The sequence below is a fragment of the Marmota marmota genome, unplaced genomic scaffold (assembly GCF_001458135.2).
Source record: "Marmota marmota marmota unplaced genomic scaffold, marMar, whole genome shotgun sequence".
In the NCBI taxonomy this organism is placed as follows: Eukaryota; Metazoa; Chordata; class Mammalia; order Rodentia; family Sciuridae; genus Marmota; species Marmota marmota.
Genome location: NW_025999960.1, coordinates 2,149,189 through 2,170,392, shown reverse-complemented (window position 1 = coordinate 2,170,392; position 21,204 = coordinate 2,149,189). Strand labels below are relative to the sequence as shown.

General features: G+C 37.6%; 1 protein-coding gene across 1 annotated transcript in view; it reads left to right on the top strand.

The window, feature by feature from the left end:
- The window catches only part of Tmtc1 (transmembrane O-mannosyltransferase targeting cadherins 1), a 269,839-nt gene that overhangs the window by 146,229 nt on the left and 102,406 nt on the right, over positions 1-21,204 (top strand). Inside the window, exon 9 of the mRNA XM_048802437.1 lies at positions 2,797-2,986. Coding sequence (XP_048658394.1) covers positions 2,797-2,986 — 190 coding nt within the window. The remainder of the gene's footprint in view (positions 1-2,796; positions 2,987-21,204) is intronic.

Genomic DNA, 21,204 nt, shown 5'->3' with positions numbered 1-21,204 from the left:
ACAACATTGCAAATGTAGAAAATATAAGTAACTGAGGACAACTTTCAGGGCAAAGCCAAAATGTTAATTTAAAATTAAAATAAGTAATTCTATGTAACATTGGCTGGTATTCCATTGTCAAGCTGCAACCTAAAAATAAAATATATATATATATATTGCAATTCTTTTGCCTCTTTCCCCCTACTTAACGTTTTTATTATGAAAACATATCAAATATGCACAAAAGTAAAGAAAATGGCATAAAGAACTCACACGTTATCCTCATTCATAACATCATAACCATGGCCATCTTGTTTCATCCATATCCAAAGCTCTCATCTTCATCCCCAATCTTGATTTTGATGTAGTCACCCTATTTCATATGTGTATAAGTATACACATATGATATGTTTCCAAAAGATTAGGACTAGTAATATAACCATAATACTATTATCACATTTTGAAAATTGATCATGATTCTCTATATCCAATTCTGTTGCCAGTCAACATTCCAGATTTTTTCTAATTTCCATAAATGATTAGTTTTAATAGTGCTTTGCTTGAATTCACATCTGGACAAAATCTGCACTTTCTTTGGTGTCTCAGGTCACTTTCAACTTACAGATGACCATAATAAAGTATTTGCTTAAGAAACAGGGTACTTGTCCTATGGTGTTTCCCACTTTCTGGATTCCCACATTGCATCCCTGGGAGTCATGTGACATATACTGTTGTTTCCTGTCTGTGCTGTGAATGCCCTTAATTTTAGGACTTGGTAAAATTTAGGGCTTTGTTTGTTTTTGACAAGACTACTCTGTAGCTGTGTGCATTTCTATCAGGAGAATATTAGGCTCTTCATCTCTCTTTCTGTGATGTTAGAATTATTTAGTCATATTCAGGCACCTGATTTAGTCCAGTCCATCCTATATAAAGTACATAATCAGCTTTTCACTTGATAATAATTTCAACAGCCACCAATGATTATTGTCTAGATCTATTACTTCAAAAAGAATTTTTTTTCAAGTAATTTTTAAGGGCTAGGGTATAACTGTGCAACAGGGTTGCTTGATTTTCCTATGGAGTTTCGTGGTTCAGCATTTGCCTGTAAAGCTAAATCCCAGAGAATCTTCTGGAAGGTGGACAGCAACGCCTGGAAGCGCTGTAAGGAGAGGAGCCGAAAGTGATGCCACCAGTTTTCTGTAGGGAAGACTTTTTTATGTGACAGTTTCAAAGACACAAGCTTAAAAAGGAAAAGGTGGTTTTTCATTTTTGTTAAATGACAAAGTCTGGATTCCATCTCAATTCCATCATATTATTTGTACATTACTATTTTATTAAAAATTATAGCAGAGAGGAAAGTGTTGAGAAACCCCAATATCAACACTCCTTCCACCCATTTCTCTGTTGGAACTTGAGGGTCTGGGCAGTGAATCATGATCTACAGTGACTGTCCCCCTGATGGTTGTGGGTGATTTTCCGTGGCCAACCTTCCAGGAAAAGGAAGAAGGGGAAGGTTGGAGGGTCTGGGAAGGGCAGCTACATTGACAGGAATTCAAGTTGCTTTGACTCTGAACTTTGGAAGGTAACTTAGAAAACACCTGATGTAACCTCTGTCAAGCCAAGAATCCCTCCAGGAGTCTGAGGAGTGGGGAACACTCTCTCTTCCCACTGTGTGCACTTACTGTATTCATCTTATTCTGCCTTTTCAATTTAGTGTGTTCCATTTTTACTACCGGATAATACATTCCACGAGGATAAGGAATTATCTAATTTTTCCCTTTAATCTCAAGTAGGAGTCAGAATGAACTCAGTTGAACATTAGCAAAAGTGTTGAAAACAGATTTCCCTCAGTGACTGCTGATACTGGGGAAGAAGCTGAGTCTTCTGGTTTGTGCACGGAGGTGGGCCTTTTAAAGGAGATTGGGGGAGGGAGTGGTGCCAGGGCTTGGCAGAGTTACAGTAGTGAAAACTATAGAGTTGGTCTGTGGAAATGCCACTGAACCAGCTGTGTCTGCTGGCCAGCAGTTGTTAAGTTAGGATTCTATCCTCTCACAGAGACTGAGTGACCAAGGCCGTATCCTTCCTAATGATTGCATTTTCAAGGAATGGCTCTTGGATCCTGAGAGAGATGTTTCTAAGTTGTAAGAGACATATATTCACAATCCTAAGCCCTTTATCATAATGCTCTAAGAAAAGGAAGTGAGGAGCCTATTGTTAGATTGACTAGACTAAAGAATAAATTCTCCTGGAAGCATTGTGATTTCTCATGCAGGCATTTTAATGGGGGAGTATATGTGTCAATCTATTATAAAAATGATGAAATATTTTCAAATCTATTGCAAGATTCTGGGTACTGTTAAGAAGGGACATTTTGAGCTGGGTTTGGTGGTATATGCCTGTAATCCCAGCTACTCAGCTACTTTTTCCAGCTATGTTTGGCTAAACAGTAGAGTGCCCCCAAGTTCAATCCCCAGTACCTGAGGAAGGCGGGTCGTATGCTTTCATCAAACTTTTCTTTCCTGGTAGGTTGTAATATATTTATTGATTTGCATGATAACTTTTAAATATATGCCATGAGAACTGTCTTCACTTCTTTACCACCAAAAGGCCAGCATCTGACCCAGTGGCTGGAAGCAATTAGATCTATCCCCGGACGACCACTTTAATGAATAAATGAATGAATGGCTTGACGTCTTGTCTTCTATAAGTTAAAAATGACAGAGAAGAAACACTGTTTAATGGAAACACGTGAATAAATGTTTGCAATATGTCCTGAGTCTGAGTTGTATTTTAGTAATTTTTTTTTTCTCCTCGTAGATTCCTTACTTATTCCTACCTCCTGGCCTTCAACGTGTGGCTTCTGCTTGCGCCTGTTACCCTGTGCTATGACTGGCAGGTGGGCAGTATTCCTCTGGTAGAGACCATCTGGGACATGAGGAACTTAGCCACTGTCCTTCTCGCAGTTGTGATGGCCCTCTTGAGCCTGCACTGCCTAGCAGCCTTCAAGGTAATTTCCTCAAAAATCAAATGGACTCTGCATATGAAAATAGATCTTCTATGTTCAGTAAAGAAAGTCTGGGTCTGAATCTGGTTGTTCTTGTCTATAAAACTTTGTGCGTTTCAAGTTTTCCTAGTAGGTAATTTATATTTTAGCAGTGATAACAAATAATGCCTACCTTGGTTTTATATTTACTACCCACTTCATAGAAATTGAATCTGAAGTTTTACAAACAAGAATTTTTTTCCAAGTATGTTGGCTTATTTTTGAAGTAATTTGTTTTATTTCAATTAATTTATTTGCTAAATCATGATAAATAATACATTTATAAATACTTGGAATATGGTTAAGATTCTGCTTACACTAATGACTAAGTAGTTGAGTGATTATTTTCCTCTTCTTCACCTTGAAAAGATATAAAACTGGACAAAATTATTAAATGCAGCCATTTCAGAAATGACCAAAAGTAGCAAAAAACTGAAAAATATCTATTTACAAAAAACTGCTATTGCACTGGTGAAAAATGCTTCTTGCTTGAGGATATTCCCATCCTCCAGATCTGGTGGAAGAAATTCAGAGGTTTACTGTTTGGAAGTGGCTGATTTGGTATGGGAGAGAAGCAGGATAGCCAGAGATTTCAGGGATAGATTTTACAGGCAAGAAAACTACAGAGGAGTTGAGATAATATATACTGTGTGCGTTCATGGCTAACTGCTAAGCAAAGTATGTACATGTCATCAAGGAACACAAGCAGAATTAAAATCTGGGAGACTTACTTAATTACTGCAAGTCTGAATGAATTCTTGAACCCATATCTAGATTCAGTAGCAGAGAGTGAAAGCTTTACTGACTCGAGTCATCTCTGTATAGCCTTTGTCCAAATCATTGACTGACCACAAGCCATGAAGGCATAAGAGATCCGGAGATCCAGGCAGAAGAAAAAATAACTGAGCAAAAATTTCAGCACTTGGCAGAGAAACATATTTTCCAGTTTGAGTCCTGACAGGTTCATCAAATATTTTAAAACAGTAAAACCAACAATTTTACAAGAACAAAATAAAATTCAGAGTCACTACAATGTATGACATACAATGCCTAGTTTTTAACCAGAGATTAGTAAACCTAAGAGGAAATGGGAGAGTGTCACTCAAACTCAATAGAAAAATGAGAAAAGAAACAAGAATCAAAGGAAATGCAAAAGAAATGAAATTTCAGATTTAAACCCACATAGTGTGCTGAATTGATTTTTTTCCTTGTGACAGATTTGCCAAGGTAATTCAATGGAGGAAAGGATAATCTTGAAATAAAAGGTGCTAATATAACTGAATATCTGTAAGAAAAAACCTTGACCTTCACTTCATACTGCATACAGAAATTAATTCTAAGTGGATTTGTAGTGCTAAACAGGACTTAAAATTACAAAGCAGAAAAATCTTTGCAAATTTTGGGTTAAACAGATTTCTTGGAACACAATAACTAAAGCCTCTAAGAGAAGAAGTCCATAAATTTGACATCATCAACATTAAATTTTTATTCATCAAATGATAATGTTAATCAAATGAAGAGGCAAGCCATATATTAGGAGAAAAACTTTTCTATCTATAAAGAACTTGTATCAGGAATATTTATAAAGTGCTCTTAATACTAAAACAACAACAACAACAAAAAAACTGATTAAAACTAGTAAGGTCCTGGTGGAGAGGGTTAAAATATGCTATTCTGGCATATTGAGGTACAACCACTTGAAAAATCGCAGGTACAAAAAAGTCATTCTGATATTCTTGCTTTTTCTTAAAACCAGAAAAAAAATTCCCATGGGAAAGACATTATACCTATACTGCAAGGAAAAGCAGTATCTTTATCTTCCAAGAATGAGGAGTCAGGATGGAAAATTCCATTTAATTATTGATTTAATAACTCTTCTCACATAACTCATCTTTTCCTCTTCTTTGTCCAATCCAACATATTGGTAACTGATTTCACTTGCTTTGGTGGTCTCCTATACCACATAAAACTTACATTATTACTTTCTCCTGTTAATCTATATTCTTTTTTTAATATTTGGAAATTTTGTAGTTTTCTTTTTTAAATTTTTTTTTTAGTTGTAGATGGACACAGTACTTTAATTAATTTATTTATTTTTATGTGGTCCTGAGGATCAAACCCAGTGCCTCTTATATGTGAGGAAAGTTCTCAGCCACTGGGCCTCAATCCCAGCCCTAATCTGTATTATTTTAATGTAATTCTTGGACCCAGGTAGACCCTAGATGGAGCTGGAGTTTTGCTGCCACTAAAAGATACCTCACAAAAGTAGATACACAGAGACCAATAAACACATTAAAACAAATGCTCAGTATCATTTGTCTTTAGGAAAATTCAAATGAGAACCACAAAACAATACCATTAGAATGAAGGTCATCGGCAAGATTCATGATACTGTGTTGGCCAACCTGGGGCAATCTAACTCTCATACATGACTGGTGGGAATTAGAAATACTTCAGCCATTTTGAAAACTTTGGCAGTTTCTTTAAACAGTTGAACATAACTTTAAGCAATTTTATTTGCTAAAAAGAAATGAAAACATATGCCCACACAAACGTTTTGTATGCGACTCGTCACGGCTGCTTTTTTAACAATACTGAGAAAATGAAAACAATCTAATGATCTCAATTTGTAAACGCACAAACTCAATGTAATAAATTGCTCAGAAATTTAAACAATGGAGTCATAAAACAACATGAATAAACCTCAGACCAATTATGCTAAATCAGAGAGCTTTGCCAGACTTATAAGACTATATCCTGAGGAACTTTCTTAAACCAAACCAGACTTCATCTTATCTCACTGTCATTCTGAAAAGTGCAGTACCTGGATGTGCATGCCTAAACTGTCTCCCTGATTCCGCCCAGACAAGTTTTTTGACTGCCACAAAATGACCCAGCAATTCTCTATCTGTAGAGGCCCTCATTAGCCAGTCCAAAAATTTTCATAACAAGGGACTCGAGATCAGAGGACTTCTTTGTTCCATTCCTTAAATAAGGTTTTCCCTCCACAGTGCCTTTCTGGAACACATGTTGGGTCCACCTGCCCTTGGTGGCGTATAAAAAAGTATGAGTCCTATTCTTGAGTAAACACTTTCTGTGCTTATATTGTAGCCCAGTTCCAGGATACCAAATGATTGCACTGGTATGAAAGTCTGGAAAAGGCATAATTATAGTGACAGAAATGTGGTGGTAGCAATTGACAGTGAAGAGTCTTGAAAGAGCTTTTGGGAATTTTTGCATGCTTTTTAAAGTTTGATTGTGGCAGTGGTTGCTGGACCACCTGTATTTATCAAAACCCACTAACATGAACGCTTAAAATGGGTGAATTCTCTTGTATGTGAACTGTATCTCAATAAAGCTACAAAAACTTGAAAATGTTACAAATAAATTAAACACTAGAATGAACACAGAACTGAAATTTAAGTAAAGAATATAAGATCTGATCCTGAAAATTGGATGAAAAAACATTTCCAATTATTGAAACATCCTATTTTTTAAGTTAATATTAAAGTCACATAATATACAATTAATCATTTTAAAATGTACAATTTAATGGTCTTAGTATATTGACAGCACTATGCAACTCCCAGCTCTTTCTAGCTTCAAAGTTTTTCCATCAGCTCATAAAAAACTTCCCTGCTTATTAAGTAATCACACCCAACACTTTGTTCCTGTGTACCCTGTTAACCTCTCAACTGCCTCCTGCCCCTATGGATTTGCCAATTCTGGATATGTATATAAAAGGAATTATATACAGTGTGTGATCTTTTGTGTCTGGCTTCTTTCACTTAGCGTGGTATTCTTGAAGTGCATAAAAGTTGAAGCATGCATCAACACTTTGTTCCTTTCAAGGCTAAATAGTATTTCAATTTGTTTTCCAGTCCTCCATTGATGGACATTCAGGTTTTTTCTATCTTTGGGCTATTCAAATAACACTGCTATACTCATTTGTGTGCATATTTCTCTGTGGACATATGTTTTTAATTCTCTTGGTTATATCACTAGAAGTGGAATTGCTGAGTCATATAATAATTCTATTGTTAACTTTTTGAAAAATTGCCAAACTGTCCTTCCCTGCTGCCCACAGTGGCTGCCCAATATAGAAGGGTTCTTTTTTTCTCCAAATTCTTGCCAGCACTTCTTATTTTTTGTTATTTTGATTGAGGACATCCTAGTGAATGTGCAAAGATATCTTCCTGTTTGATCTGTACTTCCTCAGTGATCTGTGAGCATGTTTTTCATATGACTCTTGGCCATCTCTGTATCTTCAGACAAATGACTTTTCAAGTTCTTTGCCCATTTTTTAATTAGGTCATTTGTCTTTTTGTTGTTGAGTTGTAAAAATTCTTTTTATGTGTGGGATATTAAACCCCTAAAAGAGATTTGATTTCCTAATATTTTCTGTCATTCTGTAGGTTGTCTTTTCACATTCTTGCCAATGTCCTTTAATACCCAGGCGTTTTCAGTTTTTATGAAGTACGCGTTACCTGCTTTCTTTCTGTTGCTTAAACCTTTATTGTCAAATCTAAGAATGTATTGCCAAATCTGAGGTCATGAAGGTTTACCACTGTGTTTTCTTATAAAAGTTTAATGGCTGTTGCCTGTATTTAGGTCATTGTTCCATTTTAACTAAAATTAAATTTTGTATGTGGAGTGAAGTAGGGGTCCAACTTCATTCTTTTGCATGCAGTTATTCATTTTTTTTCTGTACTGTTTTTCTAAGAGTTTATTCTTTTCCCCAAATGTCTTGTTTTAAAGTAACCATCTCAGTTGCATTTTTATAAATCCATTGTATAAAGCAAGGATGATGTGAAACACCATTCTTGAAAATTATGGCCTGCGAATTACTTAACTAAACTTGAGCTCAAATTTCACCTTCTTAGTCTACCTTAAGCACCCAACTTAAAATGCAGCCACATACTCTCTACTCCTTTCCTCACCTCCCTTTCACTTTTTAACTGTCCTTCACTATTGTTTCTGAAATGCTATATAATCTGGTTATTTTATTGTTTCCATCAAGAAGTCAGAAATTTTGTGTTCAATCTTGTTTACTGCCATAGATCTAGCATCAAGCTTGTGCCACATGCAGTATTCATGACCTGTATCTTATTGTTTGCTGTTCAGTGTGATCTAAAATAAAATGCAAGAAGTTACTAATTTTCTTCAACGAGATATTTATATGCAGTATGCAGAGTATTTAGAACTTCTCTTATTTTTTTTAAGTAACCTGTATCTAAGACCCATAAGAGCACCATTCCCAATAACAGTATGCAATGTTTGGGGTGAATGCAGTGTTTGAGTGAGTATGAGGATCTGGCCTTATTAGGATCTGGCCTTAGCCCATGGCTTGGCCTGCCTGTTGGATGGTTAACTGATTTCAAGAACAGATGCAGTGGAGGCTGGATTGGTATGTTAGTAGGCTTTTCCTTGACTCCTTCCCAACTAATTAAGAAAAATGGTGAATCTCACAGGCTATCCACCCCTTCAGATGTGTTAAATAGGAACTTTCATGATGGCAGTAGACCCCACACACAGGCAAGCATTGATCCTCCCTAAGCATGTCTTTGGTAACATGATGAATGAATGGCAACTCCTTCCTAGGAAGGCTCTTCATCCTTTTCTTTCAAAGAATTTGTTTCAAAGTCACTTCAATGTATGGTGAGAAAATTAGGATAGCAATCCAGCTGTGGAGATAGTAAAACTTAGTTCTTCTATGGTAGCTTTTATCTTGAAAAATTCTTTGCAAACATTAACTAGAGCCTTTAGCAGTTCCTGGAGTCCACTTAACATGTTCCGCGTTTTTTTCCTTGAGAGGCCAGAAACAGAGGTTTAGCTTCTAGCTCCTGTTTCTGTGTCCTAGCTTCTCTTTTCTTGATTTTCTTACACACTGAAAGGGAGGTGGGAATCTGGTCTTAAAAATCAGGATCTCCTGCTAGTTAGTAACCTTCTAAAGTGGGACTAATATGGTTGTTTTTCTGTGTGATGGTTAAGGACTTTAAGTCCCTTAAAAAGTGGGATTCGACTTTAATGAAAAGCTCTTCCTTTATGGATATTCTTCTGTTTTTTTTTTTTTAAGAATTGTTTTTAAGAATGTCAGCAAAGCACAGGTATATCTAGGGAGAATACTTACAAAGGATTGTGTACTATATGAATAAGCCTTGAGTTGAAATTATTTTATAATCCCTGGCAATGTTCTTAAATTTTGAACTAATGAGGCTATACAACACACTGTCAAGAGGAAACATTATTGGATAAACAAGCATATGGACTAAAGCCAAAGAGTCATGGAACATATGTTTTCTGTTTCCATCTTGGATTGATCTCAGTCATAGCCAATCAACCTTGGCCTATATTGAGGGGAGAATATGTTCTCATTAGCCTCACCACTTCTTCTTAGCATCTCAGTATTGAAGGAATACCTCCTAGTTCCTGGGATTAGAGCAGTGAACAGAACCAAGGTCCTGCTGCCGGGAGCTAAAGCTTAAAACTTAAAATTGTCTTTATATGTCATATTTAAGTCCTATGCAGAGACCAGGACTGACCCTCACACATGCAGTGAAATTTGAGCAGAGGCATGAAGGAAGTATAAGAGTGAGGGGGGAAGAGAGTCCATGTAGAAGGAAAGCAGGGATCGAGGTCCTGAAGCTGGAAGGATTGGAGCTCTCACAGATGGCAAGGGGGATAATGTGACTGGAACAGAGTGGGGCCAGGGTAGAGTGTGTGAAAAGACGGATGGCATCAAGGAGCTGAAGGCGTGAGAGTGTGTGTGTGTGTGTGTACACACACACGCACATAGGATCAAGCCTGTATTGACTTAAGCAATTGCCTGCCTTCCCTTCTCCTGCCTTGACCCTTGCCAGGCCATGGAGGATGGGAAACAAGATTAGGGAGAAGAATTTAGGTCTTTTACCTGCTTCAGTGTGTATTTATATGGAATAGGAGATGGAGATTAAAGAGAAAGGACAGCTTTAGTGTTGAATAAGTTATCTAAAAATCTTTTAGATAAGTTATATAAAAATAAGTTATATAAAAATCTTTCCTTTGCTTATATTAACCAGGGTTGGGTTTTTTTCCCCTTTCTTTTTCTTTTTTTTATCACTTTGGGCAAAATTTATAATTACGATCTTTGTTTCTTCTCCAACTCATCAGAACCCATCTTCTGACTTCTTACCTTGATATCAACTGTGACACTGGAAGGGCTAATAAGCATACTCTATCCCATTATAATTTTATTTATACTTATTCTAATAAGTACATTAATTTATATTAATATTTTAATAATTAAGTTTGAAAAGCTACAAATGAATACATGGAAGAGATAAAATAACAAATGTGTTATCATACCCAAGCCTCACCTTCCATAGACTTCCATTGAATATTTGGTTTTGTTCATTGGTATCCTGAGAACAAGAATAAATTCTTTCTTTTATAGAAGTAAGTTAGACACTATTTCAAATTACAGGCAGTTCCTGGCCATGTCTGCATCCATCCGGACTGTAGGTCAGCCATGCAGGGAATAGATATTTGACTTTTGATGAGATCTTGTGCAGAATTGCATGGGAAGAAGACTAAGATACAAAATGTAAATGTTTCCTTTCCCTCGAAATAGCCACAGAATGAATTTAGAGATTGTTTTTAGTTTGCTCTATTTTCATAGCATAGGAAATTTAAGACCTCAAGTAGTAATTCTTTTATATATCACAGAGAAGCTCACTTGGCATCTTTGAGAATTTAAAAGTATAATTCATCCTGCTCCATGGCTTTTTTTCCATCTTCTCTTCCTGTCCATACCCTTATTTTCTAGGCATATATTTGAGCTTATATGATGTAATGTTGAGAACAATCTAGAAATTCATTATTGTAATGGGCTCTTTTTAACAGTGAATTTTGAAGTAAACTCACTTGTTCTCAGACTCTGCGGTGAGGATACTCACTCTGTGGGAACATACATATAGCAGAGACAGAGGGTAGTGATACCATGAGAGCTGTCGCTTCCGTTATTTTCTATGAACCGTGAATGTTTAAACACTAGGAGAACCACAGGCTGAAAATACACTTGGGTTTTTCTTTATGACTCTTCCAGACTTTATGTCAGATTGGTGACTTGCAATAAAAAGTGACATATATCAGGAAAGTAGCCAGTCTAATTTGAATTGTTTAGGGGAGTTAATACCATTGGGCTTTCTCTTTATAGTTCCTCATTTCCCGTGTCCTCTAATGTGGTTTCACTGCATTATGGAGGAAATGCCACTAAATTATATTTAAGAGTAATTTATTTGGTATTGGTTTTTTATTACATTCTCACAGGGTATCTTGAGAATTTAGTGTATTTTTATACCTTTTATAATCTTGTAGTATACCTGTAAGTGGAAAACTTGAAAAGGAAGAGGGGGGATAATGACATCTGATTTTCCTAATAATGCCTCCAACAATGACATAGATGTCTTTTGGGAACAGACTTTAGGCAGTGGAGGTCTCTCCTGCCCTACACTCTTTAAGTGTGGGTCTTTGAGGAAGTTTGTGTTGTTTTTTTGTTTGTTTGTTTGTTTGTTTGTTTTTAATGTTTAGTAGAGGGTCAGAGTTTTGTCCCAGTCTATGTATCCATTCTCAGTTTTCCACATCATTCCCTTGAAATCAACAAAAATTACTGGCTATAGCTGTGATCCATGGAAAATGAGCCAAATTCTCAGGTCTACATGGAGACGGGTCTTCAACTTGACCACTGGAGATGACCGCCAAGTGACAAGTTGGTGGAAAGTAAGGGATGGAGGTGAGGATGGACCTAAGTATCTCCTCACTTCATGCCTGTCCCCAGCCTTGCTCTTGATTTGTTTTCATGCTCAGCCTTATCACATCCCCGCTACTCACCAAAAGAGCAGCCACCTAATGTACAGAGATAGTCAGCTTGAAGTCTCCCTTTTAAAAATATCCCCATATATACTCCAACAAAGAGGTTAAATTAGAATGAAAGCCACTATTGGAAAATGATTGTTTGCATATTGATATCCTAACACCTCATTCCAGAAAGAACTTGGAGGAGCTTATGGGATTCAATACAATACAACAGGATTGACCAAGGGATGGCAAACTTTGTTTTGTTTGTAAAAGAACAGGATAGTAAATACTGAAGAAAGCTTTGCAGTCCAAGCAGTGTCCCACCTATTCAACTTTATCATTGCAGGAGAGATCAGAAAACCTCTGGGTAGAATACTATATTACTATGTACTCATACATTTGAACTAAGCATGCATTCAGATTTCTGGAAATTATTTTACATGTTGTTCAGCCAAATAATAGGTTATAGTCTTATTACAACACAAAGATCATTAAATTCTAGAATAGCCACTATGAAATCTGGTAAAATAAACATCATGTTTTAATATACTGTATAGTAAAGTAACATTAAACTTGGGCAATGAAGATTACATTTAACACTGAATGGCTCTATGCCAGTGCTGATTCCCCCCCCTCCCCGTCCCCTTTTGACTAACATTTTTCTTTTTAGTTCCCATTCTCTACAGAGAGCACTTTCTCTATTCCTTTTCTGACCTCAATTCATGAAAATCCTCCTTAAGCTATTTATTTCCAATCTTTCTGGCCTATTTGTAGCCCATCTTTTATGTTCTGCATTGGACCCATCAGTAGATGAGGCCCTGATAATGGCTTGCCCCCGGGCCATCTGTCTGTGCCTTCCAATGTCATGAGAATAGCCACTGTTTGAGATCAGCTTTGCATCAGGCTTGGCCAACCCAGTTGGTCCAGCTTCTTCTTATTGCACTCAGTAGACTTTTCCACTTGCCATCTTACCTGTGGTGATGGTGCTCTGCTGCTTGGGTTACATTTTTCCAACTCAGTAGCTATAGTTTATGTTGGCCCTTAGGCCGTGTTCCAAAGCTAAAATTGTTGCCTATATCAATTTTCTGATGAGAGTCTGAAAATGAACTTACCATTTCATCTGATTCCTGCTGGAAAATAGAGAAGTTGGATTCACACTCTATTTTAAAATGGAACCTATTTAAAGATCCATTGCTACTGTGTCTTCTCACATATTTTATGCCATTGCTTTGCTATATGTGATACAAACTGTATTGTGACTTATGTTTTGTGATGCTTATTGCATTATGTAGCCTCACTTTAAATTCATGACCACTTTCCTCAAGTGACAGCCAGTCCCCTCCATGTTGGAGGTGGCCCCTGTGTGTGAGGAGGAGGACAGCCCAGAGTTCCAGATCAGAGTTCTGAGACTGGAGCAGGGTAGGCTATGGGGCAGAGGCTGACCAGCTGTGTAGCCTCACCTCCATGAGCCCCATAGGGTGAGGTCAGACCAGGGCAAGTCATATGACCATACAGTGGCAGGCACATAGAGAGGGCTGGAGACCTAGTAGCTGTTTTCATAGTCTTTGTCATTGTCGTCACTATTACTGTGAAATTTTCACAGCATAACTCTAGGAGAGCAATAAGGGCTCTTGTCTCCATTTTGTAAAAATATCAGACTAAAAATAAACAAAATAAATCCAGTGGACTGCCTTTGTCAAGTCTATGTACTTCAGGGTCCAGGCACACTTACATAATTAGAATCTATGTGTGATGTTATTATTGCTTATGAAAATTAGCCCTCTCCTCTTCCCCTCATCCTCCACCTTCGGTGGCAGAGAGCTTTTTTAAAATTCGTGTTGCAAGAGCTAATTCTAGTATGTATTTCCAAATTTTTAATGTTAAAGCATAATGTTGGAAGGCAATGTATTCAAATGTAACAGAAAGGCAGGGTATAACATGAAACAACTCTGTTAGTTAAAATTGAATGTTTATCAAGAGAAAGAAAACAGTGGCAAATGCCACCAATATGTATGTATAAATATGAACACTGAAGTCATCACCTCTACACCTCCAACCTTTACTATAAAATGATATATTATAGCTGCCTTTAAAAATATTTGAAAATTTAGCAAAAGTAGATTTAAGAAAGGACTTGGTTCTGGGGATTGAACCCAGGGCTGGTGCATGTACCAAGCTCTCTACCACCGAGCCACACTCCCAGCCTTGATTTTGTTATTTTTTAAATGTTGTCGTTCTTGAAACCTCTTGCTGGATTTCTCCCTTCCCCTCAGTGGTGAATGTTGGAAGACAATAGACACGAGAAATGCCAACATTTTCTTCAGTAGGCCTCTGAAAATCAGAATCCCTGGAGCCAAAGATTTACTTATTGTCAATGATTAACATGTCACCTGTGAAGTTTTTCTCCTTGTTCTGGAACTGAAATTTTTACAAATCCGTTTTGCTGATTTCTGTATAATGTACAGTTCTCTTGTACCTGGAATGCTCCACTCAGCTTTTGATCTGGGCCTGCAGGAGTTTTTCCACATCATTAAATAATTTGTTTCATTCTTTGCCTTCACAGGGCAATTACATTTTCACAAGTCACACTACTTAATAAGAAAATGACTTACCTACCCCTCTGGTGTTTGTACCTCGTTGGAAGACTCACTGAATTTATTAATGAAAGAATTAGATAGTTGTGTAATGGGAAAAAGAAGTTTTCAGACATCACTAACAGCTTTATTTCTCTTTGCTGATTTGTGTGCTTTGTGGTTCTCAGCATGAGTTCTTGTAATCTATAGTAAATGCTTTTACTCCAAAAGTGCCAATTTTTGAGGGGTAATTTTAAGTTTTAACACTTGCTATTTCTCTTAATGCAATGATTCAGACTCCTATAAAAGCAACCTATTACCACTTAGCTTCACAACACTTCTGACTGTTTTTAAGTTTATAAAAGGTCAAAAGGTATTTTTGTAACTCCTGGAGCCATTCTGTCCTTTCTATTTCCATGAGAACATAAAAGCTATATTTAAAGAAGCAATTTTTTTTTCCATCTTGTTCTAAGAAAGTCACGAAATAAGTAATTAACACTCTCAGAGATAAAAGTAGCAAAAACACATCCCTCTAAGCTGAAAGCCCATTGGATTGCTTATTGAATTGGAAAATACAAAGGAAACAGTGACTGACTGCCAGATTCTTCAGATGGTGAGCTGAAGTACAGTGCCCAGCAAATCCAGAAAGGGATAGTAAATGAGAAAAATATGGCATGAGGGAAATCCACCCTCCCAATCATATAACACCTAAGATTCTCTATTTTTTGCATGCATATCTAAAAAGGTAGCATAGAATATTAGAAAGCAAGTTTGTAATGAAACTTAATTCTTTATCTACATTATGACACATCAAAAATGTTGATGATAAGTCTTCAGAGCTTCTTTCTTGCGTGTAATATAATAAGAAATAGTACAGATAGTGCACCTCACCATGATCACTCAGTTGTAAGTACCATCTGTATACAGTGCCTGTGCAGATCTATGTGGACCTCTCAGATACAGTGTTCGGAAATAACTCCTGAATTTACCCATCCGCCTGTTTCCTCAACAGTTTTCCATCTCAGTGCATTCTACTATCTGCTTAAGCCAAAATCTTAGGGTTTTCCCTTTCTCCCACTTTCTCTTAAATACCATATTCAGTCCATATTCAAAATATCCTGCCAGCTGTACTTTGAGAATCTCTCTTAACAGTGACTGCTTCTCACCAGCATCATTGTTATCTTCTACCATGGCCTCCTAACTAGTCTCCCTGCTTCTCCCCGTGTGCCAGTGGGACAGTCTAGTCTCAACACAGTGGCTGGAGTGATTGTTTCAAGATGTAGGTCAAAACTGTATCCCTTTTGTGTGTCAAACTGGGTGGTTCCTTCTTTCTTTCATTATAACCTTTACAGTGGGCCAAAATGTTCTGTGTGCCCTGGCCTCATCCCTCCTCTACCCCATTCTCTTTGTTTTCTGCCTCAACACATTTCCTGCTATAAAATGTGTTTTATGACTGACTCCGTTGTCCCCTTCAAGCTTGCTTAACTGGCACGTTGTCAAGGAGGCCTGCTCTGACCACCATGTTAGAATTGCAGTCACTCTTTGCCCAGCTTTTGTTGAGATACCCCTCACCAGTCTTGTTCTTTTGCATAGAATTTGTGGGTAGGGATCTGTTTTACACACTAATGTATTTCAAAGAGCCTAGTCTAGTACCTGAAAAACAAAAAAGACAAAAGTGATTGATTACTAAATTCTTTAAGTATCTGCCTCTTAAGTATAATGCCCAAAGAGACTATTTCTTTGGTAACAAGACATATTGTTGAGTGAACAAGTAATCCATGTCCATATTTTACCAAGAAAACCACTGTTGAGAAAGTTTCCGGAAGTACTTTGGTAAAGCCAATGACTGGAGGGACTTCTCTGATATTGTGCTTCATTACCTGCCGGCTCACTGCACTTTCTGCATCTCACAGGCAGAGGCCAGGAATCTGAGTAGCAGCCTGCAGCCACATATATAGCTCTGTGATAGAAATGGTCTTGAAATCTGACAAGGTATTCAGAGACAAGCAGAATATATTCATAGGGAATATGTAACTGCAAGACAGTGCATTCAGAGAGGGAAACAATAACGTGAAATATTATGTGTTTCTTTGATTTCACTGATCCTAAACAACGTGCTGAGTATAGGGAGTAAAGATAGAATAAGACCCAGGAGCTGCCTTGAAGAACCAGTTTCTCTACTTCCATTGCATCCACCCCATCTCTGAGACAGTTAACCTTGTAAACTCAGATATGATCTAATCATGACTCCTCCCAAGAACCTTCCTGCTTATAGGTCTTATCCTGACTGATGCCCAGACTGTGCAGTGGTCCCATGGTTCAAACCCAGGACCTTGGACTTGCTAGGCAAGCACTCCACCACTGAACTACATCTCCAGCTCCTCTTTGTTTTTTCTTTTGAGACACCATCTCACTAAATTGCTGAGGCTGACCTGGAACTTGAAATTCTCCTACCTCAGTCTCTAGAGTAGCTGGAATTAAAGGCATGCACCATTGTGTCTGGATTATATAGTGATTTTTTGCATAGAAAAGGACGATCAGCTGTGTTCCATCCCTACCAAGAACAGAACAACAAAAAAATAGTTGCATGAAAGCTATCATTGAGATGCAGTAAAAAATTTTGTCAGACAGTGAGATGATTTTTTTAGGACAGATTGTAGAAAATCCCAAGGTAGAAACTTCTTTTTAATTTCATTCTGCTGCAGCAATTTATACTAACATTTCTCAAATATGTTGTAGCATCATTCTGGCCTATAGTTAAGGTTGCTCTAATTAAAAAAAAATTATATTTAAATGCATTTTAGAAGCACTAGGTTTAAAAAGTTAAACAACTTCTGTACTGGAGGACTGCACAAATCCTTACTGTGCACTAAGTCTTGTGAATTTCCAAAATCAGTCCGTGGTAAATAGTATTTTTCAAGTTAATTTGAATTTGGAACCACTTTCCAGGGCTTCTTGTCAGAGTTCTAGTAATATGCTTTGGGAATCATTGACTTGGGCCAATGAATAGGGCTGGGTGTGTGTATCTTGAGAGTCCATTCTTGGGCAGAATTTAAGGCATGCTTGCCTTCTTTGAACCTTCAAAACCAGCAATTATAATAGCATCAATAAAATATTTTTTTATTATCTCTTTAACAATACCACCTGCAAAAATGATTCATTTGAAACCAATTCTTTGTGAAAGTTGAGACCTTGAGACCGATTCATGGAATTTTGTCTTCCATTCTGGTAAGGCTGTGGTTAGAAATGCATATGTGCATTCGATACATGATTGTTACTGCTGAGAGTTAGGATGGCATGAGGGACACTGCAACGCCATCCATAAAATGTTATAGGCTGGGGAGGCAGGTGTCACCTACAATAGCTGATTCATTGTTTATCACGTGGCAGTTTCCAAAGACAGACCAAAGTGACACCCCATATCTCTCTCCACATTCAGTTTTCCTTTTAGCTGGAATTGGTTTAAAAAAAAAAAAAAGTAACCTCACCTGCTTAACTTCTGATTTAAATGGAGGAGGAAGCTGTTTGTGCTTCATACTGTTAAGTCCTCCACAAAGGGCACTCTTGTGGAAGGTTCTTGGAGGAAAGCTGGAAGAAAGAGAAAAGCCTCCCTCAAGCTTCTTGATAAGCCAGTGTGACTGCAAATAAATGGTTGCCTTTTTGGCAGAAATTCGTCTAAGACTTGCTTTCATCCCATCTGACTCCAATTGCCAGAGGCCACCAATATTTACAAAAGGACCTGGCATCCTTAAATGTTCAAATTGGCTCTGTCAGCTTATAACCCAGGACTTTGGCATTTGGTATTAAAAAGTGATTAATTGGGAACAACATTTATTAATGTCAGGCTCCCTGGCATTGCCTTGCAAATTCTCTCTATTCAATACACCTCAGTTCTTTTTGCTATGAGTTGCTTTGCCAAATGAATTTTAGTTTTCTGCTTGTTATAGATTCAGGTTCTCACTATACCAGTGTTTTGGTTTTTGTTTGTATGTATGATTCTGAGACTTGAACCCAGGAACATTCTACCCCTAAGCTTGGTCCCCAGACCCCTTTATTAATTTTTATCTTGAGGCAGGGTCTTGCTTAAGTTGTCCAGGCTGACCTGGAGTGTGACATCTTCTTGCTTCAGCCTTCTGAAGAGCTAGGATTATAGGCTTGACCACTATGCTGGGCAATACCAGTATTTTCACTTGAAAACAATTTAATGCCAATGCTTGTTGGAGAAACTCTTTCACCCATTGTTTTTCTATCTAAACCACTTTTTTCTATTACCTTGGAAGCATTTCCATGGAAAAGGTAACTTTTACCTGTTGATTATTGGGTCACATTCTTTCTTTTATCTTATTTCAAGCCATGTATCACTTCCTTTCTCTTATATACAACTTAGAGATTTAGGTTGCTGCCATTGGATGGAAATGGACCCTTTTATGTATATATCTTCCATGCTTTGAAACAATGAAAATAGGTGTGTACACGTCTGAACTTGGAAAATTACAAGAATTTGATAGCATTTTAAAACTTTCATTTACATCCTCTGCTACATTTCATTAGTCCATTAAATTTGGCCTTTTAAGCTGTGGTAGGTAGGTTGTTTCAATCTATAGTTAAAGGTGAGGGAAGAGCATCATTCAGTCATGTCAGTAATTTGTGAAAAGAGCCTTTTAAACACCTCTGTATAAACAAAATTACCCATTAGCCTTTTATCATTATACGTTTCAAAGGCAGGGAACTGGGTCCTGTACAATGCATTGTAACACATTTTGGTTATAGAAGATATTTGGACTTTGGATGAGTACATTGACAGGTAACAGGAATCAAATCTACTTCAATGGTAGGTCCTCTAGAAGTTTAATTACACAAATAGAAGACAACTTCTGCCAGGCATGTACATTTCTGCAAGTGAAGCTGTTTTTTCATTTTTAGTTTTGAGAGAGTATTACTAAACCCCTTGTCACTTTCGTATGGAGTAACCTCATGTGAGCCAAACATCTCTGCAGTTTTCTTGATAAAGTGGGGTGAACCAGGGCTGAGGTTGTGCCTAGCTTGTGTGAGGCACTGGGTTTGATTCTCAGCACTGCATATAAATAAATAAAATCTATTGACAACTAAAACAATATTTTTTTAATGTGAGGTGAATCATTGTCTTTAGGAGTTACTGCTCTAACATATTTAGATAATCACTAGGTGAGTGAATCTGTGTTCATTTTTGTGGCTCCTTCTCCATATTAATTTTAGATTATACAACAAATGATCCATCTTCTGTGTGATAATTCAAGTGGGTAGATGAGTCATGCCTTTTGGTGAGTGTGACTTGCTGTGTGAGGAAGTGAAGCTTCTTGTCTCTTTTTTAAGAGAATGTCTGTAGCATCCTGCTTCGGGAGAAGGCTGTCCCAACAGAAGTCCTTAAAGAGTAGTCACAGGTAGAAGACAACTCAGCCAGGCATGTGCATTTCTGCAAAAGCAAAATCTTTGAGAAATGTATGTGATTTATCCTCTGCCTCTGTTTCTTCTACTTCATTAAAGTTGGATTCACTCATGACTCTATTTGCTTGCTCAAATCTATCTTGGGTCCTAACTGAACCCTTACAGAGGGAAAAACTGGTTAATTGTTCCTGCCTCTCTCCCTTCATCCTGAGTCATCTTAATTAAGTTGAAGTTTCTGACCTAGGATTTTGTGGCTGCTGTATTTTGGACCTGGGATGTCACTCAAGGTCTGTGTGCTGAAGTTTCTCCAGCTTAGGTGCTACTGAGAGGTGAAAGAACATTTAAGGGGTGGGGTCTGGTGGGAGGAAGTTAGGTGATTGGGGTGTGTGCTCTTGAGGGACTGTTGGAACCTGGCCCCTTCTTGTCTGTTTCTGCTTCCTAGTCACCATGATCTGAGCAGCTTTGCTCTGTCACATGCTCCTCACCATGATATGCTGCCTTAACACAGACCCATAAGCAATGGACCAAGCTACCATGGACAGAGATCTGCAAAATTGTGGGCCAGAATAAATCTTTCTTTAAGTTGGTTTTCTCAGGTATTGTGTCACAGCAATGGGAAGCTGACTGATGCAGTAACATTATTTGTGTCACATTTATCTGTATGTTGCCAGTTGAGTATAATGCAAGCCTAGGCATCTGAGCCACAGAGTCTCTTCCTACCGCATCCACAGACAGGTTCCTGGTGCAAGTCTGAGCTTCTGCTCACATTTTTTTCTCTTGCTTCTCATGGACACCATTGACCCTCCTCAAGACAGAGCTTCCCTTGCAGCCAGGGGTGTCGGGTGAGGGTCCTGGTATACTTCCCCCAAGCTTCTCGTTTCTCTTAAGTCCACTGAACTCTCTTCATTCTCAACACATATGAACACAAATCTCTTAGAGAAGCACCATCCTTTTGGTTTTCCAAATCCATCTGCCTAATGAACACAATGATAGATATGCTACAAGAATAAGTGATCAACACAGTTTTAACATTCCTGGAAGATCCATTCACAAATGGTTCACATATAAACAACTGAATATTAAAGAGAGAAGATTAGAACAATGACAAGATTTAAAATGCAGAAGGTCTTTGTCTCCCTGAGCTGTCCACTTAGTTGATTCTTTATATCTCTGTGATCATTACAGTATGGACTTCTTTTACTTTCCTTACCCAGAAGGATAATTACATCATATTGTTTGATTTCTTATGTCAGAAGTGATCATTATCTTCTTCACAATGCTTCTCAAATGTAATACTGATTTTTAATTCAATATCCCAGATCTGTCAACTAAATGCAGTCATGTTCTGAT